The following is a 21,456-nucleotide window of genomic DNA, read 5'->3' on the forward strand; positions in this document are numbered from 1 at the left end:
CCAGAGTTAAGGTATTGTGGGTCCAAGAGAGGTCATCGGAGATGTTAACCCCCAGGAACCTGAAGCTGGAAACACGTTCCACCTCCGTCCCGTTAATGTGGATGGGGGTGGCCGTGCCACCCCTAGACTTCCTGAAGTTAACAATGAGCTCCTTCTAGGAGTTAAGGGCCAGGTTGTTGTCAGCGCACCATGCTGCTAGGAGATGGACCTCCTCCCTATAGGCCAACTCATCGTTGTTGCTGATGAGGCCAATCACCATTGTATCATCTGCATACTTGATGATGGTGTTAGTACCATGTACAGGTGTGCAGTCGTAGGCGAAGAGGGAGTAGAGGAGGGGGCTCAGCACACAGCCCTGTGGAACGCCAGTGTTCAGGGTGAGGGTTGAAGAGGTGTGCTTGTCTAACCTAACAGACTGGGGTCTGTTGGTTAGAAAGTCCAGTATCCAGTTGCAGAGGGAGGGGTCGATGCCCAGGTCACCGAGTTTGGTGATCAGTTTAGAGGGTATAATGGTGTTGAATGCTGAGCTGTAATCGATGAACAGCATTCTTACGTAAGTGGCTCTGTTGTCGAGGTGGGAGAGGGCGGAGTGAAGTGCCATTGAGATGGGATCCTCCGTACTCCTGTTCTTGCGGTAGGCAAACTGATAGGGATCCAATGTGGGGGGTAGGCAGCCTTTGAGGTGTGCCAGGCCCAGCCTCTCGAAGCACTTGGTGATGATGGGACTAAGTGCAACTGGGCGGAAGTCGTTGAGGCTTGCCGCAGTGGAGTGTTTTGGCACCGGCACAATGAGGTGGTTTTAAGACAGGTGGGACAACTGCTTGGGCAAGTGACAGGTTGAAGATGTCAGTCCAGACGTCTGTCAGCTGCGCAGCACAGGCCCTGAGGATTCGCCCGGGGATGCCGTCAGGGCCAACAGCCTTACGTGCATTAGTCCAAGCATTAATGATGTTCCAAACAGTTGAATTTGGTAAGCATGAGGTTTGGCTGATGTCTCCAACAGTTTTATCCTTGTTTCTCAGTCTCATAATGGCTTATTTTACTTTCATTGGCACAACTTGGGTCCTCTTGTTGATAAACAGCAATAAAAGTTTCCAAATGTGATGGAAAGCCTGGAGAAAAGAATAGGTGCTGAGAGCTCTCTTATGCCTGCATTAAGGAGGCACCTGAGCAATTACAAACACCTGTGAAGCCATGTGCCCCAAACATTATGGTGCCCTGAAATGGGGGGACAATGTATAAGCGCAGCTGTAATTTCTACATGGTGAAACCAAAATGTAAAAAAATACCCTTTAATAAAATCTGACAATGTGTACTTCCACATGTGATTATTTTCTGTTACAAATCTCATATTATGGAGTATAGAGAGAAATAAATAAATCATGGGTCTTTGTCGCAAACAATATGGAGGGCACTGTATCTCTCTCTGTGAAGAAAGGAGAAAGCTGACCTGTCTGATATTATTCCAGAACCACCCGAACCTATCATCATTCCAAAGAAGTACAGTGATGTAGCAAATGGCTCTTTCCATGTATCATCACACACCAGGTCCCACTGAAATGGAAAAAAAAAACAAATTATTCAAACGTATGCAAACATTTATTCAAAAATTAAACAAACGAAAACTGGAGTAACTCAGCTAAACCGGCAGCATCTCCGGGGAGAAGGAATAGGTGATATTTCGGGTCGTGACCCGTCCTCAGACTGATAAAGTCTGTTTGAGGAAAGGTCTTGACCAGAAACATCACCCATGCCTTCTCTCCGGAGATGCTGCCTGTCCAGCTGAGTTACTCCAGCATTCTGTGTTTATCTTCAATTTAAACCTGAAGAACCTGTAAGTTATTTCTTACACATTCAAATATGTGCTCTTATTATGCAAAGTTGCGAGCAACATTTGACTACTTAAACAATAATTTTTACAATCTTTACCATGGACATCTGTCTCTTTACATCTTGGAGTCATAGAGTGATACAGTGTGGAAACAAGCCCTTCGCCCCAACATGTCCCAGCTACTCTAGTCCCACCTGCCAGCATTTGGTCCATATCCTTCCAAACATTTCTTTACATGTACCTGTCGAACTGCTTCTTAAATGTTGGGATAGTCCCTGCCTCAACTACCTCCTCTGGCAGCTTGTTCCATACATCCACCACCCTTTGTGTGAAAAGGTTACCCCTCAGATACCTATTAAAAATGTTCCCCTTCACCTTAAACCTGTCCTCTGATCCTCGATTCACCTACACCGGGCAAGAGACTCTGTGCCTCTACCTGATCTATTCCTCTCATGATCTTATACACCTCGATTCAATCACCCCTCATCTTCCTGCGCGCCAAAGAATAGAGGAGTTATGCACCTGCACTCCTAGATCCCTCTGATCTACAACACTTCCCAGAGCCCTACCATTCACTGTGTAGGTCCTGCCCATGTTCTGCTTCCCAAAATGCAACACCTCACATTTTTCTACATTAAATTCCATCTACCATTCCTCAGCCTACTATGCCAATTGATCAAGATCCTGCTGCAATTTTTCAAAACCATCTTCAGTATCTTGGATCATCTGCAAACTTGCTAATCTTGCCGTGTATGTACTCATCCAAAACATTGATGTAGATGACAAACAGTAATGGACCCAGCACCAAATCCTGAGGCATACCACTAGTCACAGGCCTCCATTCCAAGAAGCAACCTTACACCATCATCCTTTGGTTCCTCCCATGAAGCCAATTTTCCATCCATTCAGTGATCTCTCCTTGGATCCCATATGATCTAACGTTCCAGAGCAGCCTACCACGAGGAACGTTGTCAAATGCTTTACTGATGCTATAATGCTATAAAAATAATCTTTTTACCGCAATTATTGAACCTATTGGGTACAAGCCTTCACTTGGTTTCACCTATATAGAGCAGTTGACACCTGGAACAGTGGATGCAGTAGATGAGGTTGGAGGAGGTGCAGGTGATCCTCTGTCGCACCTGGAAAGACTGCTTGGGTCCTTGGATGGAGTCGAGCAGGGAGGTAAAACGACAAGTGTGGCATTTCCTGCGGTTGCAAGGAAAAGTACCGGGGGAGGGGGTTGGAAGGGTGGGAAGGGACGAGTTGACCAGGGAGTTATGGAGGGAACAGTCTCTGTGGAAAGCAGAAAGGGGAGGAGATGGGAAGATGTGGCGAGTGGTAGGATCCCGGTGGAGGTGGGGAAAATGTCGGAGGATTATAAGTTGTATGCGACGGCTGGTAGGATGGAAGGTGAGGACAAGAGGACTGCCCTTGTTACGAGTAGGGGATGGGGAGTGAGAGCGGAGCCGCGGGATATAGAAGAGACCCTAGTCAATTTGTCCCTTCCCACCCAAACCACCCTCTCCCCTGGTACTTTCCCTTGCAAGCAGGGGCGGAAAACACAGGGGGGCCAGAGGGGACACGTCCCCTCCATGTTTTGAGAGGTGGGGGACATCCCCCCCTAGTTTTTGTAATCCGGATGTTAAAATCCGGTGATCATGGGCACCGATTGGAGGAGAGAGACGTCGATCGGCAGGAAATGGTGGCGGGACATGATTCAGCACGATGATTGGAGGAGGGAGGAGTGGGGGGGGGGGGGGGGGGACTGCGGATAGAGTGCGGTGATTGGAGGAGGGAGACGTGGCACAGACCTGATCATCCGCAGCCAGGATCGATCCCGGCTGGGTCTCCGGCGCTGTCCCGAGTGCCCCCCCGAGTACCCATGGAACCCCCCAGAGAGGTCGGCAGCAAAGATCCTCCGCTATAGGATCTTTGGTCGGCAGTCAGACGGGCCAGCATAGAGAAACCGCTAAACCCAGATAACTCTGCCTGTCCCGCCAGGTGAGCTTACAACCCTTCCTCGACTTGCAGGAAATATGGCCAGCGTGGAGAAGCGCGCTGGTGTCCCGTCAGTCCAGACAAGGCTGTAGTTAACCCGGTGAGACAGGCAGAGTTGAGCTGCATTTAGCGCTGGATTGAGCCTCCGAAGCCTCGCGTGCGCGTGTCTGTGTGAGTGTGCGCATGCACGCGTGGCCGCCAAAAAATTGTGTCCCCCGTCCCCTCCATGTTTTGATAGCGAGTTCCGCTCTTGCTTGCAACCTCAGGAAATGTTACATTTGTCGCTTTATCACCCCCCTCGACTTCACCCAAGGACCCTCGACTTCATTCAAGCACCCAACGTTCTATTCTGGCACATGGCTTATACCTTGTCAAATAGATCACTTCCAGCGGCTTGTGATCTGCAAAGAGTTTGAATTCAATGCCGTATAAGTATGCACAGAAGCTTTCACAGGCCCACAGTAGTCCCAGTGCTTCTTTCTCTGTTTGAGAATACCTTCTCTCCATGCTGGTTCAAGATCGACAGGCATATGCTATGATTCTGGGTCCATTTGTACGTGCCTGTACAAGCACTGCTCCTTATTTTTATTTAGCGAATGCAAAGTCCTTTAGCCAAGCAGTTGCGTCTTGATTTGCTGTATGAAGGGTGACAAGTCCTCCTTTGAGTCTTTGTTGGGGGCATGCTTCAATGATGTGTTGCATTGTTTGCTGCTCTCCACAGGCACACCGTGGGGTTGGACTGCTGCCCCATTTGTGAAGGCTGGCCAAGCAGGGGCCATGTCCAGTCCTGAATCTATTCAGTGTCGTCCACCTCGTAGGGTGGGGTCTGACACCAGATGTTTATTTGGGATGTCCTTGGACTCCCATTCCTTTTTCCAAGCTGATTGGATGGTGAAATCAGCTGGTGGTGGGTTCTTCCAAATTGGTCGTCTAGATGGAAGTCGAGCAGTGGGTGGGTTGAAGATGTGCATATGAATTGGCAGGTGAGGGGAGTTTTTGGTCTTTTGGAGCATCCTTTGAGTGAGGACTACTCGCCGGATGTGTGGAGGGGCTGTGTTGGATAGGACAGGGAGCCAGGGGGGTGGTGTTGTTCCTTTGATGATCCCCATTGTTGAGTTCAATTGGGTGTCCACATGGTGTGTGTGGGATGACCTGGACCAAACAGGGGCACAATATTCGGCTGAAGAAAATGCAAGGGCTAGTGCTGAAATGCGCAGTGAGGGGGCTGCTGCTCCCCACTTTGAGCCAGCAAGCTTACTGAGGAGATTGTTTCTGGACTTCACCTTAGCTGCTGTTCTTTTGAGATGTTCCTTGAAGGATAGGGTCGTGTCAAGGGTCACTCCGAGGTAGGTTGGAGTGGGGGCATACTTCAGTTTGGTCCTGCTCAGATAGATGTTTGGTTCTCTCGTGGCTTCTGCATTATGGAGGTGGAACACACTGGAGACCGTTTTTTCTGGGCTTGGTTTTAGGCGCCAGGTTTTGCAGTACTTGTCCAGTTTAGCAAGGTCTTCATTGAGCACCTGTTCCAATGTACCAAAATCTGGTGCTTGGAAGGCCAAACAGATGTCATCTGCATAGATGAATTTGCGGGATTTGGTGGTGGGTAGATCATTTGTGTAAAGGTTGAACAGGGTTGGGGCTAAGACTGACCCTTGCGGGAGCTCATTCTTCTGCGTTCTCCATCCACTCTTGTTCTGACCAAGGTGAACTCTGAACCTGCGATTGGAGAGCAGAGATTTGATGGTTTCTGATGCCCAGGCAGGGAGTGCTTTGGTGAGTTTTAGGAGGAGGCCTTTGTGCCACACAGTGTCATAGGCTGCGGTGAGATCAAGGAACACTGTCCCGGTCTTCAGTTTGTTCTCAAAGCCGTTTTCAATGCAGGTGGTTAGGGCCAGAACTTGTTCTCCTGTGCTGCGGTCCTTGCGGAAACCTGCCTGATCCACACTAAGGATCTCTTCTACTCCTGAAGATATACGTTGTAGTATAAGGCGTTCTAAGATTTTGAGTGGGACGCAGAGTAGAGAGGTTGGGCGGTAGCTTGCTGGTAGTTTTTCGTCTTTGCCAGGTTTTGGTATAGCAATGACTTTTGCTGTCCGCCATATCTTTGGGATGGAGTTAGTCTGCATGGCCCTAGTGTAGAGTTGGGTCAGCCAGGTTAGAGCTCGGGGGCCCAGGTGTTTCATGAACTCTGGAGAGATGTTATCATAACCTGCTGCCTTTCCACATTTCAGGCCATGCAGGACCTTCTTCAGTTCAGCCACCTCGAAGGGCTCAGGGTTTCTTTCCTTTCCAGATGTTCGTCGAAGTGTCCTTAACTCTGTTGCGACAGCTCTTCTGGTGGACTTGTCTTGGGATGCTTTTGCAATATTCAGTAGGTGGGATGCAACCTGGTTGGGTGTGACAGGTTTGTAGGAGGGCAGCGCTTTCTCCATCCAGGCATGGGACGTAGAGGGGACGGTAGAAGCAGAAACGGTTGTATGCTTCATCTACAGTGATGGTGTGGAGTGGGATGGTAACAATACTCTGGTCTAGAGTTTCACTGTATTTCTTCCTAAGCCGACCAGACTAGCATCTGCTATGACTTTTGTTGGTGCAGCTGGATCATAATATCCAAGGGTTTCTGCACTGATCAGACTCTGTTTCAGTGATTAGAATGCCTGTCTCTGTTCATTACAAAACTGGAATGGTACCTCTTTCCTGGTCAACTTTCTCAGCGGATATGCCAGTGTAGCAAAATTTGGAATACATTTTCCACAGTAATTGACGAGCTCTATAAAACTTCATCTCGGTTGCATTCTGAGGTTCACGTGCATCTGCAACAGCTTTCACTTTAGCCTTGGCTGGGTTTAGCCCTTCACTTGTGAGTCTGTGTCCCATGAAATCCATCTCAAAGACGCCAAACTTGCACTTGTCTTCATTCATGGTGAGTCCTGCTTCTTGAAGTTTAGTCAACACTAGCTTCAACCTCCTGCCATGCTCTTCCCGAATTGATGCATGGACGATGATATCATCTGATATGTTTGTTACTCCTGGTACACCTTGAATCACTCTGTGGATTTCGTACTGATAGATCTCGGGGGCAGCATTGATTCTAAACATCAGTCTTTTGTATTGGTACAATCCACAGTGAGTGACAAATGTTGTCACCTTTCTTGACTCTGGATATATTTCCAATTGATGATATCCCCACTTGAGATCAATTTTGGAGAACACTTTACTGGTTGATAACCCCTGTACCACCTCATCGACCGTAGGAATTGGGTGTCTTTCTCTGATTATTGCCTCATTGGCCCTCCTCATGTCAACGCACAGTCTAATGTAATCTTTGGGTTTCGGCACAATCACTACTGGACTCACCCATGGTGTCGAACGTTCGACTGGCTCAATAATGCCCTGATCAATCATCTCCTTAATTTTAGCTTCTACTTTTGCACAAATTCCAAATGGCGCTCTCCGCATCGGTTGAGCTATCGGCTTGACAATAGACAATAGACAATAGGTGCAGGAGTAGGCAATTTGGCCCTTCGAGCCAGCACCGCCATTCAATGTGATCATGGCTGACCATCCCCAATCAGTACCCCGTTCCTGCCTTCTCCCCATATCCCCTTACTCTGCTATTGTTAACAGCCCTATATAGCTCCCTCTTGAAAGCATCCAGAGAACCTGCCTCCACCGCCTTCTGAGGCAGAGAATTCCACAGACTAACCACTCTCTGTGAGAATAAGTGTTTCCTCGTCTCTGTTCTAAATGGCTTAGTCGTTATTCTTAAACTGTGGCCCCTGGTTCTGGACTCCTCTTGTTATAAAGGCCAACATGCCATTCGCTTTCTTCACTGCCTGCTGTATATGCATGCTTACTTTCGTAGACTGATGTACAAGGACCCCCAGATCCCGTTGTACTTCCCCTTTTCCCAACTTGACGTTTTCATCAATGGCTAACTTCACTTGCCAGCCTTTCAATTTTCCAACCCCTTGGAATACTGAATGAAATTCCTGCCTCATGTCATCATCTGACTGCACTGAATTGACATGCACTCCAATGTGAAGTACTCCCAGCTCTCGAGCTGCATTTGTACTCAGCAGAGATTCTCCCTTCTCCTCTATCACCACAAATTCTGCTTCAGTTTCTCTATCTCCGACTTCTACTTTAGCCGTGAAACATCCAATGGTCTGCAATGGTTGAATTGCGGTGTGTGGATATAACTTCCTACTACACCTCCTTGACGTGCACTTGATTTTCTACTGTGATCTGTCAATTGCGTTTCTGTCACTACCAGAATCTACAATCACTGGCACTGTAACACCTCCGATGGTCACTGCAACTTTCTCGTGATGGCTCTCATTCAATGAAAACTGATAATTCCTTTTAGCAGCATGCTCAGCAGCATCATCACTATCTTCATTACTTCCGAAATCACCTGATGGATGTGACCCTTCTTTTTTTGCCATGGTCTGTCTTTTTTTTCACTAGATTTCCCTTTCTTGTTGTAATCACTTGTCTTGCCCCTGGCACTTACTTTTACATGTCTTTGCAAAATGATCTCTATCTCCACATTTCCTACATGTTCTACCTTTTGCTGGACAACATGCATCTTTCCCTATGTGACCCTTGTTGCCACACCTGTAACACTCAATCTCACGTTCAGGCTTACTTCTTGGTCTACCGTAGGACAGCCAGTTAACTTGCCCAGTCTTTCAATTTCAATCTGTGAAATTGTCCCTCAACAGCTTCCAGTGCCGCTGCAATCGACAAAGCATCATTAAAGCCTCGAATTCCTCCAGCCAACCAATCCACCTCACGCTGATGGTACTTGCATCACCCGTCGGATCAAAGTGTGGAACTCCGCGGTGCTAACAAATCAGATCCAGTGACTACCGTTATGAAACCTTTTCTTATCTTTTTCCAGCTCATAGCCACGGTTTCAGAATCCAAAATATCCTCGTCGCCAATGTCACATCATCTCAGATGTGGAATAATAATGATACTGACACAGTATTTACAGGTTACATTCCTTGGTCTCCATGTTTATTATCTCACCAGGTCATGGCCTCCTGCTGTGGCTTAAACAGCGTGAAAAAGCTACTTTTCTTAACAACAAAACCAGGTTCGCTTCTTAATAAACAGACACCACACAAACTGTTTGGTAGACCAGTCCAAAACATTACTTAACATCGGCCGATGGAAGGGAGCGAGAATTCCAGCTAAGTGACCAATGTAGACACTCGACTGTCCTCGGTCCCCCTCTCTGAACAACAGAATTACATTGCCTTAAATAGGGTTTTTTTGTCCCCTTATCACATTCCACAGACATTAGTCATGGTCAGAGGTACAGGAAAAGGTTTCCACAGAATGCATCACATCAAAGGCCTTTTGTTTACATGGTACAAGATATACTAAAAACATTGGCCATTTGTTTTAGGTCATTTTATCTCCAAAGAGATCACCCTAGCTCTTTCCGCTGCTTCCTCTCTGTCACTTGGTCCCTCATAAACATAGGCCATTTGGTTTATGGCATCTTATCATTCCACTTCCATGGTTCCTCTCTCATCACTTCGCCCCTCATAAACATTGGCCATTTGGTTTATGACATCTTACATCAAAGAGATCTCTCTAGCTTCTCCTCTCTGTTTGTCACTTGGGAGACAATGTTATGGTATTTATTATCCCACACACTGCAACCTGAGGCAAGCCTAATTTGACACTAAATATAAGCTGTAAGCTAGCCCAGAAGCCAATTTAATATCTTCTTATATTTTTAACTAAAATTCGGCTTCATCATTCCATCCTTTTATCAAAATTTTGATAACAACTACAGTCCTTGCTGAGTACATACGAAAGACCATAAGCATCTCATCAGACAAATTAATAGTACACTAGTAACACAATCAATTCATAGTGGACAATCGTTCCACAAGTCCCTCCAAACATTTTAAATGGCCACCAACCTCCCCCGGACGTGACACTAAGATACTACCATAGGACAGGAAAAGGATCATAAAAATTGCTCAGCCTTTATTCGGTTTCATTTGGAATTCCCCGTGTGCTGGTGTAACTGGTTCATGCTTCTCTTGTGTGGCACTGCATTTGCAACATAACAATGCCCTGTCACAAAGATACTGTTTCCTTAAAATACACCAGTGCCTTGGTTGTGGCAAAAACAGGTAGATTTAACTGGCCTTTGCAGACCTCTTACTGTCTGTAGTCAGGGTATCTTTGCTGCGCTTGTCATGTTTGACTTCAATCTTGTTTAAAAGGAGGTGTGTACCATCCTTTAAATGTGGGTTGGTCCGCAAGTTTGCCATTCTGAAGAAGGTTCAGTCCATGTGGGCTGGGCCACCCCAGAATAAAGGGAGCATCAATAGCCCATCGTCCTTGTTTCCACAAACTGTTCACAGTCAATCAAATGTATCCAGCGACGATGATCTTCAATCTTTACAGCAGTTCAGGTTCTTAGCAACACTTGGTTGTTTCTTTCAACAGTCTCAATTTCTTCTTGTCCCAGCACCCCCGTCATCGTATAGCTTTTATGGCTTCCAGCAAAGCTCCTCCAACCTGGGAATGTAGATCTGGCAAGACATGGGTTAATTGCCGACCATACATAATTAGTTAATTGCCCAGGGCCTGTAGGTGGCTTCCCCCCACTCTCCAGGGGGTGGACACAGTAGCTTTTCCTGTGTCAATAAAACGTTGTAAATCTTGTTCACCAGCTGAGTTTCTCCAGCACTTTTGTCTACCTTTGATCCTCCAGCATCTCCAATTCCTTCTTAACACTTCCCCGTGAACTTATTTTTTAATCCGATTACCTCCGAAGAGGCTCTCTCCACCTGAATATTCAATTCTCCAAATATGTTCTCTTCCCCAATCTACTTTATCTTCTCACCTTTCATCCCTCATTGTGAGTATCCTCAAACCCCCTTTTGTAAGTCATAAGACAATTTTTCATCTACCTTCACTTCTCTCACACAGCACATGCTTCAACATCTTTTTGTTTGCTTGAAAACAGTAATCTTGCTTCATTTGCATTTTAAAAGACAACCTCTGTTATCATATCAAAACAATCTTTCCCAAAAGAACTCTCAGAATCAGTAATCAATAATACATTTTCTTTTTCTCTGTAATTTTGACATTTCCAATCTCATTTAACACTTTAATCGGGATGAGTCTTTTTTTTAATCTTGGTTCAAAAGATTTATAATCAACCAACACATTTTATCATTCGAGTATAGCTCCGCCCCCATTCATGCCTGTTTCTTAACACACCATAACCTGTCTGTGCATTTGCATTTTAAAGGACAAACTGTTCTTAAAGCGACACACTTTTGCTCATTGCTTCTAATTTTACACATTCCACATAAAAAACATTGTTTTACAAGCAGTACATATACAAAAAAACATTGTTTTACCAGCAGTATATAATATTTCATCTTCAAAGACGTCTCTTTGTAATTTACTTTCCCTTTTTCTGGCAAGACTTCTTTTTACCAAAATCCTGGTTACCTAACCATAATTGGACATTGATCCAGATCATGATTAGTCAGACTCCCCTTGACTTTTCAGTCTCCCTACCCTATCCTCATTTTTCCATTGAATTTTCCTTCATCCCCAATTTTTTATAATATAGTTACTTGTCAGAAAAAGGATTTACCTCAGAGGTAATTTTGTTTTGCAATCCCCATTGACTCTTTCCACCATCCCAGATGCCTGTGGGTGGTGTATACAGTGAAATTGCTGTTGGATATTACAATGTGCACATTTTTCCTTATTAATAGTGGCAATAAAGTGAGGACCATTGTCTGAGCTTATGACAGTAGGTAGGCCAAACCTGGGATTAACAACAATGTTACTGTAGTTTCAGCAGTATTATTAGTGGTTGGTAGAGCTTCACTCCACCTACTAAATAAATCTAAAATCACTAAGCAATATTTATAACACTGGGCCCTTGGCATTTCAATAAAATCAATATGTATGCATTCAAATGATCGTGATGGCATTGGCGTCACCCCTGAGTGTATCTTAATTGGTTTGCCAGGATTATTTCGTTGGCAAATTTTACATTCAGAGGCCTGCCACCACGTTTCTTTTGTTATCCTATCATTCCCTCCTTTATTGGTCTCCAAATTTGAGGAAGGCCATTCTTGCTAGTGAGGGAGTGCAGCGCAGGTTCACGAGGTTGATTCCCGGGATGGCAGGACTGTCATATGTTGATAGAATGGAACGACTGGGCATGTATACTCTGGAATTTAGAAGGATGAAACATAATTATATAAACATATAATTATCTCATTGAAAACTGATTCCTGGGATGTCAGGACTGTCTTATGAAGAAAGACTGGATAGACTTGGTTTATACTCTCTAGAATTTAGGAGATTGAGAGGGGATCTTATAGAAACTTACAAAATTCTTAAGGGGTTGGACAGGCTAGATGCAGGAAGATTGTTCCCGATGTTTGGGAGGTCCAGGACAAGGGGTCACAGCTTAGGGATAAGGGGGAGATCCTTTGAAACCGAAATGAGAAGAACTTTTTTCACACAAAGAGTGGTGAATCTCTGGAACTCTCTGCCACAGAGGGTGGTCGAGGCCAGTTCATTGGCTATATTTAAGAGGGAGTTAGATGTGGCCCGTGAAGGGGATCAGAGGGTATGGAGAGAAGGCAGGTACGGGATACTGAGTTGGATGATCAGCCATGGTCATATTGAATGGCGGTGCAGGCTCGAAGGGCCGAATGGCCTACTCCTGCACCTAATTTCTATGTTTCTATGTTTCTATGTTTACCAGCATGGGTAAGACGGGTAAAAATGTATTGTATACACCAACGTGTCCAAGTGGGATGTGCTGTATCAATGGCACAGCCCTCTTGTTTCCATAGTTATTTTTTAAATACAAGAGGCGTTCCTCTGTAATGTACATACCTCCCTCATGTTTGGCAGAACTGTTCTATTTGCTAGCATCTGTTTAGCTGCTGACACTACGCATTTGGATGTACAGGCTGCACTGTTTGGATACACTATCAGCAACCTATTGCCTTTTGCTATAGGGTCCCCAGCCCCAGTGTGTGTAGTACATTTAATAATGGTCAGCTGTTCTGGTAGCATCAATGCCTTGAAAAAATTACGCACAGAAAGGGATTCCTGTGCTCCTAATCCCGAGGAGCTTTGTAAGGTCAGAACTTCGAGGTATATGGATATTACTGACGGAACTGTCACAGGTAAGGATGCCATTGCTACTGGTAGAACATAGGGAGGTGGACATCTCACAAGATTATCGAACTCCTCATCTTCATTACCAAATATGGTTGTCGTGCCAGACATGAAGTCTCCTCCAGAGGATTTACCAGTACTGGCTTTATTTTTTACTAATCATCACCTGTTTCTCACCTCCAGTCTGTCTTCTAATTCTTTTCTCTTGTTCCTCTGCCCACTGGCATTCTAGTTGCAACACTTTCCATCCTTTCCGAGTGCTATCCTTGTTTCTTAACTCTATCCCCTTCTTACATGCAGTATCCATCCAACTTCGAACTCTACTCTCCTCATGCTTCTTCACTGCTTCTGCTTCCCATGTTTTAATTCCTTTCTTCCATTTCTTTCCTGCCTTCCTTTCCCATATAATTGTCTCTACATTCCATGTGCCCCCTACTGACCAGGCTTCATCCCCTAACCGTTTGGTCAACTTGTAACTTAACATTCTAAATTTCTTATTAAACTTAGGATTCAAATAACACATATGTTGGACGGGGGTTCCCCCCTCACTGTTATCCAAAACATTCCCCATAGATAGATAGAGAAAAAGAGGGAGAGAGAAAAAGAGAAAGCAGACTTCTTAATTCCGAATCGTTCCAAATATATCAACCAGGCCGACTCGCTACTCGAGACCCCAGTTTCTCAACCTGGCAGACGTTTTAAACTTAATATACAACAACACTTATTTCTCAATCCGACATCTCTTCTGATGTCTCAATAAGCCGGACGCACACCTCACCCCCCGTATCTCAACCCGACAAATCACGGATGTCTCAATGAGGCCGATGAGCCCTTAGTAGAGAGAAATAAAAAAAAAGAAAACAAAGAGAGATAGACAGAAAGAGAGAGAAAGAGAATCTACTCACGTCCTTCTTAACAATATACATAAGCCCTTCTTAAAAATACATGCACAATTCTGTCTTAAAAATACATACACAATCCCTTCTTAAAAAAAACATATAAAGCCCAACTGGTCTTTATATTATATTATATTATATTATATAAACATATAATTATCTCATTGAAAACTGATTCCTGGGATGTCAGGACTGTCTTATGAAGAAAGACTGGATAGACTTGGTTTATACTCTCTAGAATTTAGGAGATTGAGAGGGGATCTTATAGAAACTTACAAAATTCTTAAGGGGTTGGACAGGCTAGATGCAGGAAGATTGTTCCCGATGTTTGGGAGGTCCAGGACAAGGGGTCACAGCTTAGGGATAAGGGGGAGATCCTTTGAAACCGAAATGAGAAGAACTTTTTTCACACAGAGAGTGGTGAATCTCTGGAACTCTCTGCCACAGAGGGTGGTCGAGGCCAGTTCATTGGCTATATTTAAGAGGGAGTTAGATGTGGCCCGTGAAGGGGATCAGAGGGTATGGAGAGAAGGCAGGTACGGGATACTGAGTTGGATGATCAGCCATGGTCATATTGAATGGCGGTGCAGGCTCGAAGGGCCGAATGGCCTACTCCTGCACCTAATTTCTATGTTTCTATGTTTCTATGTTTACCAGCATGGGTAAGACGGGTAAAAATGTATTGTATACACCAACGTGTCCAAGCGGGATGTGCTGTATCAATGGCACAGCCCTCTTGTTTCCATAGTTATTTTTAAATACAAGAGGCGTTCCTCTGTAATGTACATACCTCCCTCATGTTTGGCAGAACTGTTCTATTTGCTAGCATCTGTTTAGCTGCTGACACTACGCATTTGGATGTACAGGCTGTACTGTTTAGATACACTATCAGCAACCTATTGCCTTTTGCTATAGGGTCCCCAGCCCCAGTGTGTGTAGTACATTTAATAACGGATGTCTCAATGAGGCCGATGAGCCCTTATTAGAGAGAGATTAAAAAAAAGAAAACAGAGAGAGATAGACAGAAAGAGAGAGAAAGAGAATCTACTCACGTCCTTCTTAACAATATACATAAGCCCTTCTTAAAGATACATGCACAATTCTGTCTTAAAAATACATACACAATCCCTTCTTAAAAAAAACATATAAAGCCCAACTGGTCTTACCTTTGTCTGTTTCTAAGAACCTCGGCAGGGAACCAATTCAATGTCTGATGAAGGATCACAGACGTTCTCGGGAGTTTCTAGGGAGTCGGTCTTACAAGGGGGCCGATAGTTATCTCCCTTCCAATCCCGGAAACCTCCGCAACCTCTTGCACATTCAGCCGTTGATGTGGTCCCAGCGAGGCCTGCATAACGACGCCAATGAAAAAGCTACTTTTCTTAACAACAAAACCAGGTTCGCTTCTTAATAAACAGACACCACACAAACTGTTTGGTAGACCAGTTCAAAACTTTACTTAACATCGGCCGATGGAAGGGAGCGAGAATTCCAGCTAAGTGACCAATGTAGACACTCGACTGTCCTCGGTCCCCCTCTCTGAACAACAGAATTACATTGCCTTAAATAGGGTTTTTTGTCCCCTTATCACATTCCACAGACATTAGTCATGGTCAGAGGTACAGGAAAAGGTTTCCACAGAATGCATCACATCAAAGGCCTTTTGTTTACATGGTACAAGATATACTAAAAACATTGGCCATTTGTTTTAGGTCATTTTATCTCCAAAGAGATCACCCTAGCTCTTTCCGCTGCTTCCTCTCTGTCACTTGGTCCCTCATAAACATAGGCCATTTGGTTTATGGCATCTTATCTTTCCACTTCCCTGGTTCCTGTCTCATCACTTCGCCCCTCATAAACATTGGCCATTTGGTTTATGACATCTTACATCAAAGAGATCTCTCTAGCTTCTCCTCTCTGCTTGTCACTTGGGAGGCAATGTTATGGTATTTATTATCCCACACACTGCAACCTGAGGCAAGCCTAATTTGACACTAAATATAAGCTGTAAGCTAGCCCAGAAGCCAATTTAATATCTTCTTATATTTTTAACTAAAATTCGGCTTCATCATTCCATCCTTTTATCAAAATTTTGATAACAACTACAGTCCTTGCTGAGTACATACGAAAGACCATAAGCATCTCATCAGACAAATTAATAGTACACTAGTAACACAATCAATTCATAGTGGACAATCGTTCCACAAGTCCCTCCAAACATTTTAAATGGCCACCAACCTCCCCCGGACGTGACACTAAGATACTACCATAGGACAGGAAAAGGATCATAAAAATTGCTCAGCCTTTATTCGGTTTCATTTGGAATTCCCCATGTGCTGGTGTAACTGGTTCATGCTTCTCTTGTGTGGCACCGCATTTGCAACATAACAATGCCCTGTCACAAAGATACTGTTTCCTTAAAATACACTGCAACCTGAGGCAAGCCTAATTTAACACTAAATATAAGCTGTAAGCTAGCCCAGAAGCCAATTTAATATCTTCATATTTTTAACTAAAATTCGGCTTCATCAAGCACACATGCGATCTGACCTGCAAGTCAGCTGATACGAAGGTCAAGATATTTGCATATCATTATCATGACCAGGGCTCTCGCTAAACTTTTTTCCCTTTTGCCAGCCGGGCAACCTAGGCAGCTTTTTAGGTTGCTAAATGACAGTTTAGGTGGTCATTTAAGACGGCTTGCATGACACGTGCGATAATGTGCTCGGACGAAGTGCGTAGTTACCAGTCAGAATTATGGTTATTGAAGCATTCACATATTATTTCTGCTTCAAATAAAGTCACAAACTAAACATATTCAAGACATGATATATACCACAATGACATGCAGCAAAATTACAATACAGTATCTCATCTCCTTTTACACGTTGCAAAGAATGCAATTTCTATTTCTTTCCACTTCCAAACATAATTCTGGTTGGATGATTCAGCGTATGATCAACCTCAGTGAGACCAAGTGCAGGCTTGGCGATCGCTTCGCACAACACCTTCACTCATTCGAATTAACCAACCAGATCTCCCAGTGGCTCAGCACCTCAACTCCTCCTCCCATTCCGAATCAGACTTTTCTGTCCTGGGCCTCCTCCATGGCCAAAGTGAGGCCCACCGTAAATTGGAGGAGCAGCACCTCATATTTTGCTTGGGCAGTTTACACCCCTGCGGTATGAAAATTGACCTCCAATTTCAGGTAGTCCCTGCTTTCTCCTCCGCTTCCCAGCTCTCCCTCAGCCCACTGTCTCCGCCTCTTCCTTTCTTCTTCCCACCCCCTGCACCCTCACACCAGTTTGAAGAAGAGTCTCGACCCAAAACGTCACCTATTTCCTTCGCTCCGTCGATGCTGCCTTACCCGCTGAGTTTCTCCAGCATTTTTGTCTCCCCATTAACACAAGTTCTGTTATCCCACTTTCCTCATCCACTCCCTACACATTAGGGGCAATTTTGCAGAGACAAGTTAACCTACAAAGCCAATGCATCTTTGGGATGTGGGAGGAAACCTACATGCTTGCAGGGAGAATGTGTAAATTCAAACAGACAGTGCCCGAGGACAGGATCGAACACAGATCTCTGGCATGTGAGGCAGCAAATCCACCAGCTGTGCCACTATATTTTATTCTACAACACACAAAAAATTATACGTTGATAACTTTGGTTACTAAAAAAAGAAACTATCCATTTTCAGTCTTAAATCTATAAGTGATGCTATGTCCCACTTTACAGCTACTATAGGTTTTAATTCAGTTCAAGACTATGGGGCATTACATTGGCCATAAAGATGCTGCATAAAATTGCAAGAGACCCGGAATTGATCCTGAATATGGGTGCTGTCTGTATGGAGTTTGCTCCTTTTCCCTTTGATTGCATGAGTTTTCTCCGGGCGCTCTTATTTCCTTCCACATTCCAAAGGTGTGCAGGAACCCTTTTCAGACCCAACCCAAAACGTAATATTTTCTTTTTGTCCAGAGATTCTGTCTAACCTGTTGAGTTACTCAGGGTTTTTGTGTCTATCTTCAGTTTGAACCAGCATCTGCAGTTCTTTCCTACACACACGATACTATACGATAGAACTTTATTAATCCAAGGAGGGAAATTGTGTGTATGTGTGTGTATAGTTATATATGACCTGGGTGTCATGGTACACCAGTCATTGAAAGTAGGCATGCAGGTGCAGCAGGCAGTGAAGAAAGCGAATGGTATGTTAGCATTCATAGCAAAAGGAATTGAGTATAGGAGCAGGGAGGTTCTACTGCAGTTGTACAGGGTATTGGTGAGACCACACCTGGAGTATTGCGTACAGTTTTGGACTCCAAATCTGAGGAAGGACATTCTTGCCATAGAGGGAGTACAGAGCAGGTTCACCAGACTGATTCCTGGGATGTCAGGACTTTCATATGAAGAAAGACTGGATAGACTCGGCTTGTACTCGCTAGAATTTAGAAGATTGAGGGGGAATCTTATAGAAACTTACAAAATTCTTAAGGGGTTGGACAGGTTAGATGCAGAAAGATTGTTCCCAATGTTGGGGAAGTCCAGGACAAGGGGGTCACAGGTTAAGGATAAAGGGGAAATCCTTTAGGACCGAGATGAGAAAAACATTTTTCACAAAGAGAGTGGAGAATCTCAGGAACTCTCTGCCACAGAAGGTAGTTGAGGCCAGTTCATTGGCTATATTTAAGAGGGAGTTAGATGTGGCCCTTATGGCTAAAGGGATCAGGGGGTATGGAGAGAAGGCAGGCACAGGATACTGAGTTGGATGATCAGCCATGATCACATTGAATGGCGGTGCAGGCTCGAAGGGCCAAATCAATGAAATCCTTACTTGCAGCAGCACAACAGAATATGTAAACATAGTACTCTTGATGTGCTGGCCAAAGATCCTCGCTATAGGATCTTTGGTGCTGGTTGTAGTTGTGCGCATGTGTAAGGCAGACGGCCGTGCCGGCGGACGAGGAGCGGGCAGAGACCCGAGACACGGAGAATGACAGACCGAGAGAGAGAAAGATAGAGAGGAGGTCCGCTCAGAAAAATCGGTGTTGGGCTTGGATTATTGCCCAGAAAGACACAAAAAGCAGGAGTAACTCAGCGGGTCAGGGAGCATCTCTGGAGAAAAGGAATAGGTGACATTTCAGGTAGAAACACTACTTCAGACACATATTCCTACACTTGCATTATTCTCCAACTCATTTCCCTCTGGATTCCTAGTAAGACACAGGTTGGGAAGAAGTTCAGTCTAGGTAGATGTGGCTGGCAGTGGATCTGTAGCAGAAGTGCATTAGGTTTGTCTCCTGAATCCATGCAGGACCATGCATCAAATGACATGATGTTCATTTCATCAACATCACCATCAATGTCCCCCTGCCCTCGAAATCATTATCTGTGACACCTCTCTCATTTTTTAATCTCTGTCTCCATCTCAGGTGACAGAATATCCAAACACATCTGCTACACATCCACTGCCACCCACATCTACCTTTTATCTACACTTCTTCCCAACCTGCCTCTTACTAGGAATCCTGAGGTTCCTCCATCTCTGCTGCATCTACTCATGAGATGGGACTCGACATTCCAAGACATCTGAGATGTCCCCTTTCTTCAGGAAAAGTTCTCCCCTTTCCCCCTCGCCCACTTACCCGGCAGGCGTGGAAGATGCCCTTACCTGTGTCTCCTCCATTTCCTGCAATTCAGCCCTCGACCCTTCCCTCCCCAGACCAAACGAGGATGGTGTTCCCCTGGTTAAAAGTTCAGAAGTGATTGGAGCAGAATTAGGCCATTCGGCCCATCAAGTTCACCCCACCATTCAATAATGGCTGATCTATTTTCTTCTCTTAACCCCATTCTCCAGCCTTCTCCCCATAAACCCTAACGCCCAACTAATCCCAGTCTGTTCATTTGACCTCACCGGTCTCCGCACCTGAATCCTGCACTTTGTGCTCTCCATTCTTGTCCCACTCCTTCCCCTCAACTCCTTCCGCCAGCTCTCTCTGGCCAAGGTCCCCACACCAAACGCCGCCTGTCCATTCCCCTCCCCAGATGCTGCCCGGCCTGCTGAGATCTTCTAGAATAGCAAGTGCAGGAGTAACTCAGTAAACAAAGTGCACACAAAGTGCTGGAGTAACTCGGGGACAGGCAGCTTCCCCGGGAGAAAACGGACAGGGGACGTTTCAGGTCGGAAGTCTGAATCAAACCTCGGAGATGATGGTGGAGGTGTACTGGTCCTGACTGTAATCCCATCCATCCAAACACGGCTCCTCTTCGATCCCGGACACGTTGAGGAGATCTGGGTCTGGAAACACCTCCGAGAGGCTCCTGATCACATCCAAGCGGTAGCGACTGCATTGACTGTACTGGACTTGGGTTCCTGGCACCAGTGGGATGGTTCTGTTCATCCAGGCTTGGCTGAGGTTGAGATTCCCGGGAATCGAGCAGCGATGCTCTGGGGTATCCCCGACGAAGATGATGCTAAACGGGGAGAAACCGTTGGGAATAACGCTGACAGTCAAGAGCAGGAAGATGAGTTTCTGAGCCGGTCCCCATTTCCCCAAGAAAGCTGTAATTTCATCGTAATCCCGCATGTTAGTTGCAGACGCGGCGCCGACTGCGCCTTGGTTCCGGAAACCTGGAACGCTTCAATCTTGTGGGTGAACCTGAAGTTGTTGAGCAGGTTTGTTCCAAAAAAAATGTATTCGCATTGCACGAATAATCCAACAGGTTCTGGAAACACCGTCCGTGTTAAACAGCAACACTTTCTGGTGGTAGTAACTGGGAAGGAACTACAGATGCTGGTTTACACCGAAGATAGACACTAAATGCTGGAGTAACTCAGCGGGACGGGCAGCATCTCCGGAGTTTCAGGTCGAGGCCCTTCTTCAGACTGTGGACTAGTTCTTCAGACTAGTAGAAATGGGGTGGATTAAATGGCATCGGGCCAAATCCCTTTTAATTATTACTGACAACAAACCTGTTATCAACCTGTTTCTCTAAAGTCTGAAGTAAATTAAATGAAGAAATAATTAAGATGTATGATTTGGGTCAGGGTTTGTGGTTAACCATGTGACATCTTAATAACCATGTATCTCTGAAACAAGATTGCTATGTTTAATTTCTCCTATAATATCTGCCAGTTGAACAAGTCATAACAAGAGGAATCGAATATAGGAACAAAGAGGTCCTTCTGCAGTTGTACTGAACCCTAGTGAGACCACACCTGGAGTATTGTGTGCAGTTTTGGTCCCCTAATTTGAGGAAGGACATTCTTGATATTGAGGGAGTGCAGCGTAGGTTTACACAAGGTTAATTCCCGGGATGGCGGGACTGCCATATGCTGAGAGAATGGAGCAGCTGGGCTTGTACACTCTGGAGTTTAGAAGGATGAGAGGGCATCTCATTGAAACATATAAGATTGTTAAGGGCTTGGACACGCTAGAGGCAGGAAATATGTTCCCGATGTTGGGGGAGTCCAGAACCAGGGGCCACAGTTTAAGAATAAGGAGTAAGCCATTTAGAATGGAGATG

The 21,456-nt window shown here is 45.1% G+C and overlaps 1 protein-coding gene across 2 annotated transcripts in view; it reads right to left on the reverse strand.

Moving 5' to 3' along the window:
• LOC129701814 (organic cation/carnitine transporter 2-like) overlaps positions 1 to 20,735 on the reverse strand; it is a 64,078-nt gene extending 43,343 nt beyond the window's left edge. Inside the window, exons 1-2 of one of the 2 annotated variants that reach the window (XM_055643280.1) lie at positions 20,130 to 20,735; positions 1,451 to 1,554 (exon numbers count right to left, since the gene is read on the reverse strand). In XM_055643280.1, the coding sequence (XP_055499255.1) occupies positions 1,451 to 1,554; positions 20,130 to 20,516 (491 nt within the window). In that variant the 5' untranslated portion in view covers positions 20,517 to 20,735. The remainder of the gene's footprint in view (positions 1 to 1,450; positions 1,555 to 20,129) is intronic. The other variant, XM_055643279.1, reaches the window with a different exon arrangement.
• Positions 20,736 to 21,456: the final 721 nt, after the last annotated feature.

Source organism: Leucoraja erinacea, chromosome 11 (genome assembly GCF_028641065.1).
Source record: "Leucoraja erinacea ecotype New England chromosome 11, Leri_hhj_1, whole genome shotgun sequence".
NCBI lineage: Eukaryota > Metazoa > Chordata > Chondrichthyes > Rajiformes > Rajidae > Leucoraja > Leucoraja erinaceus.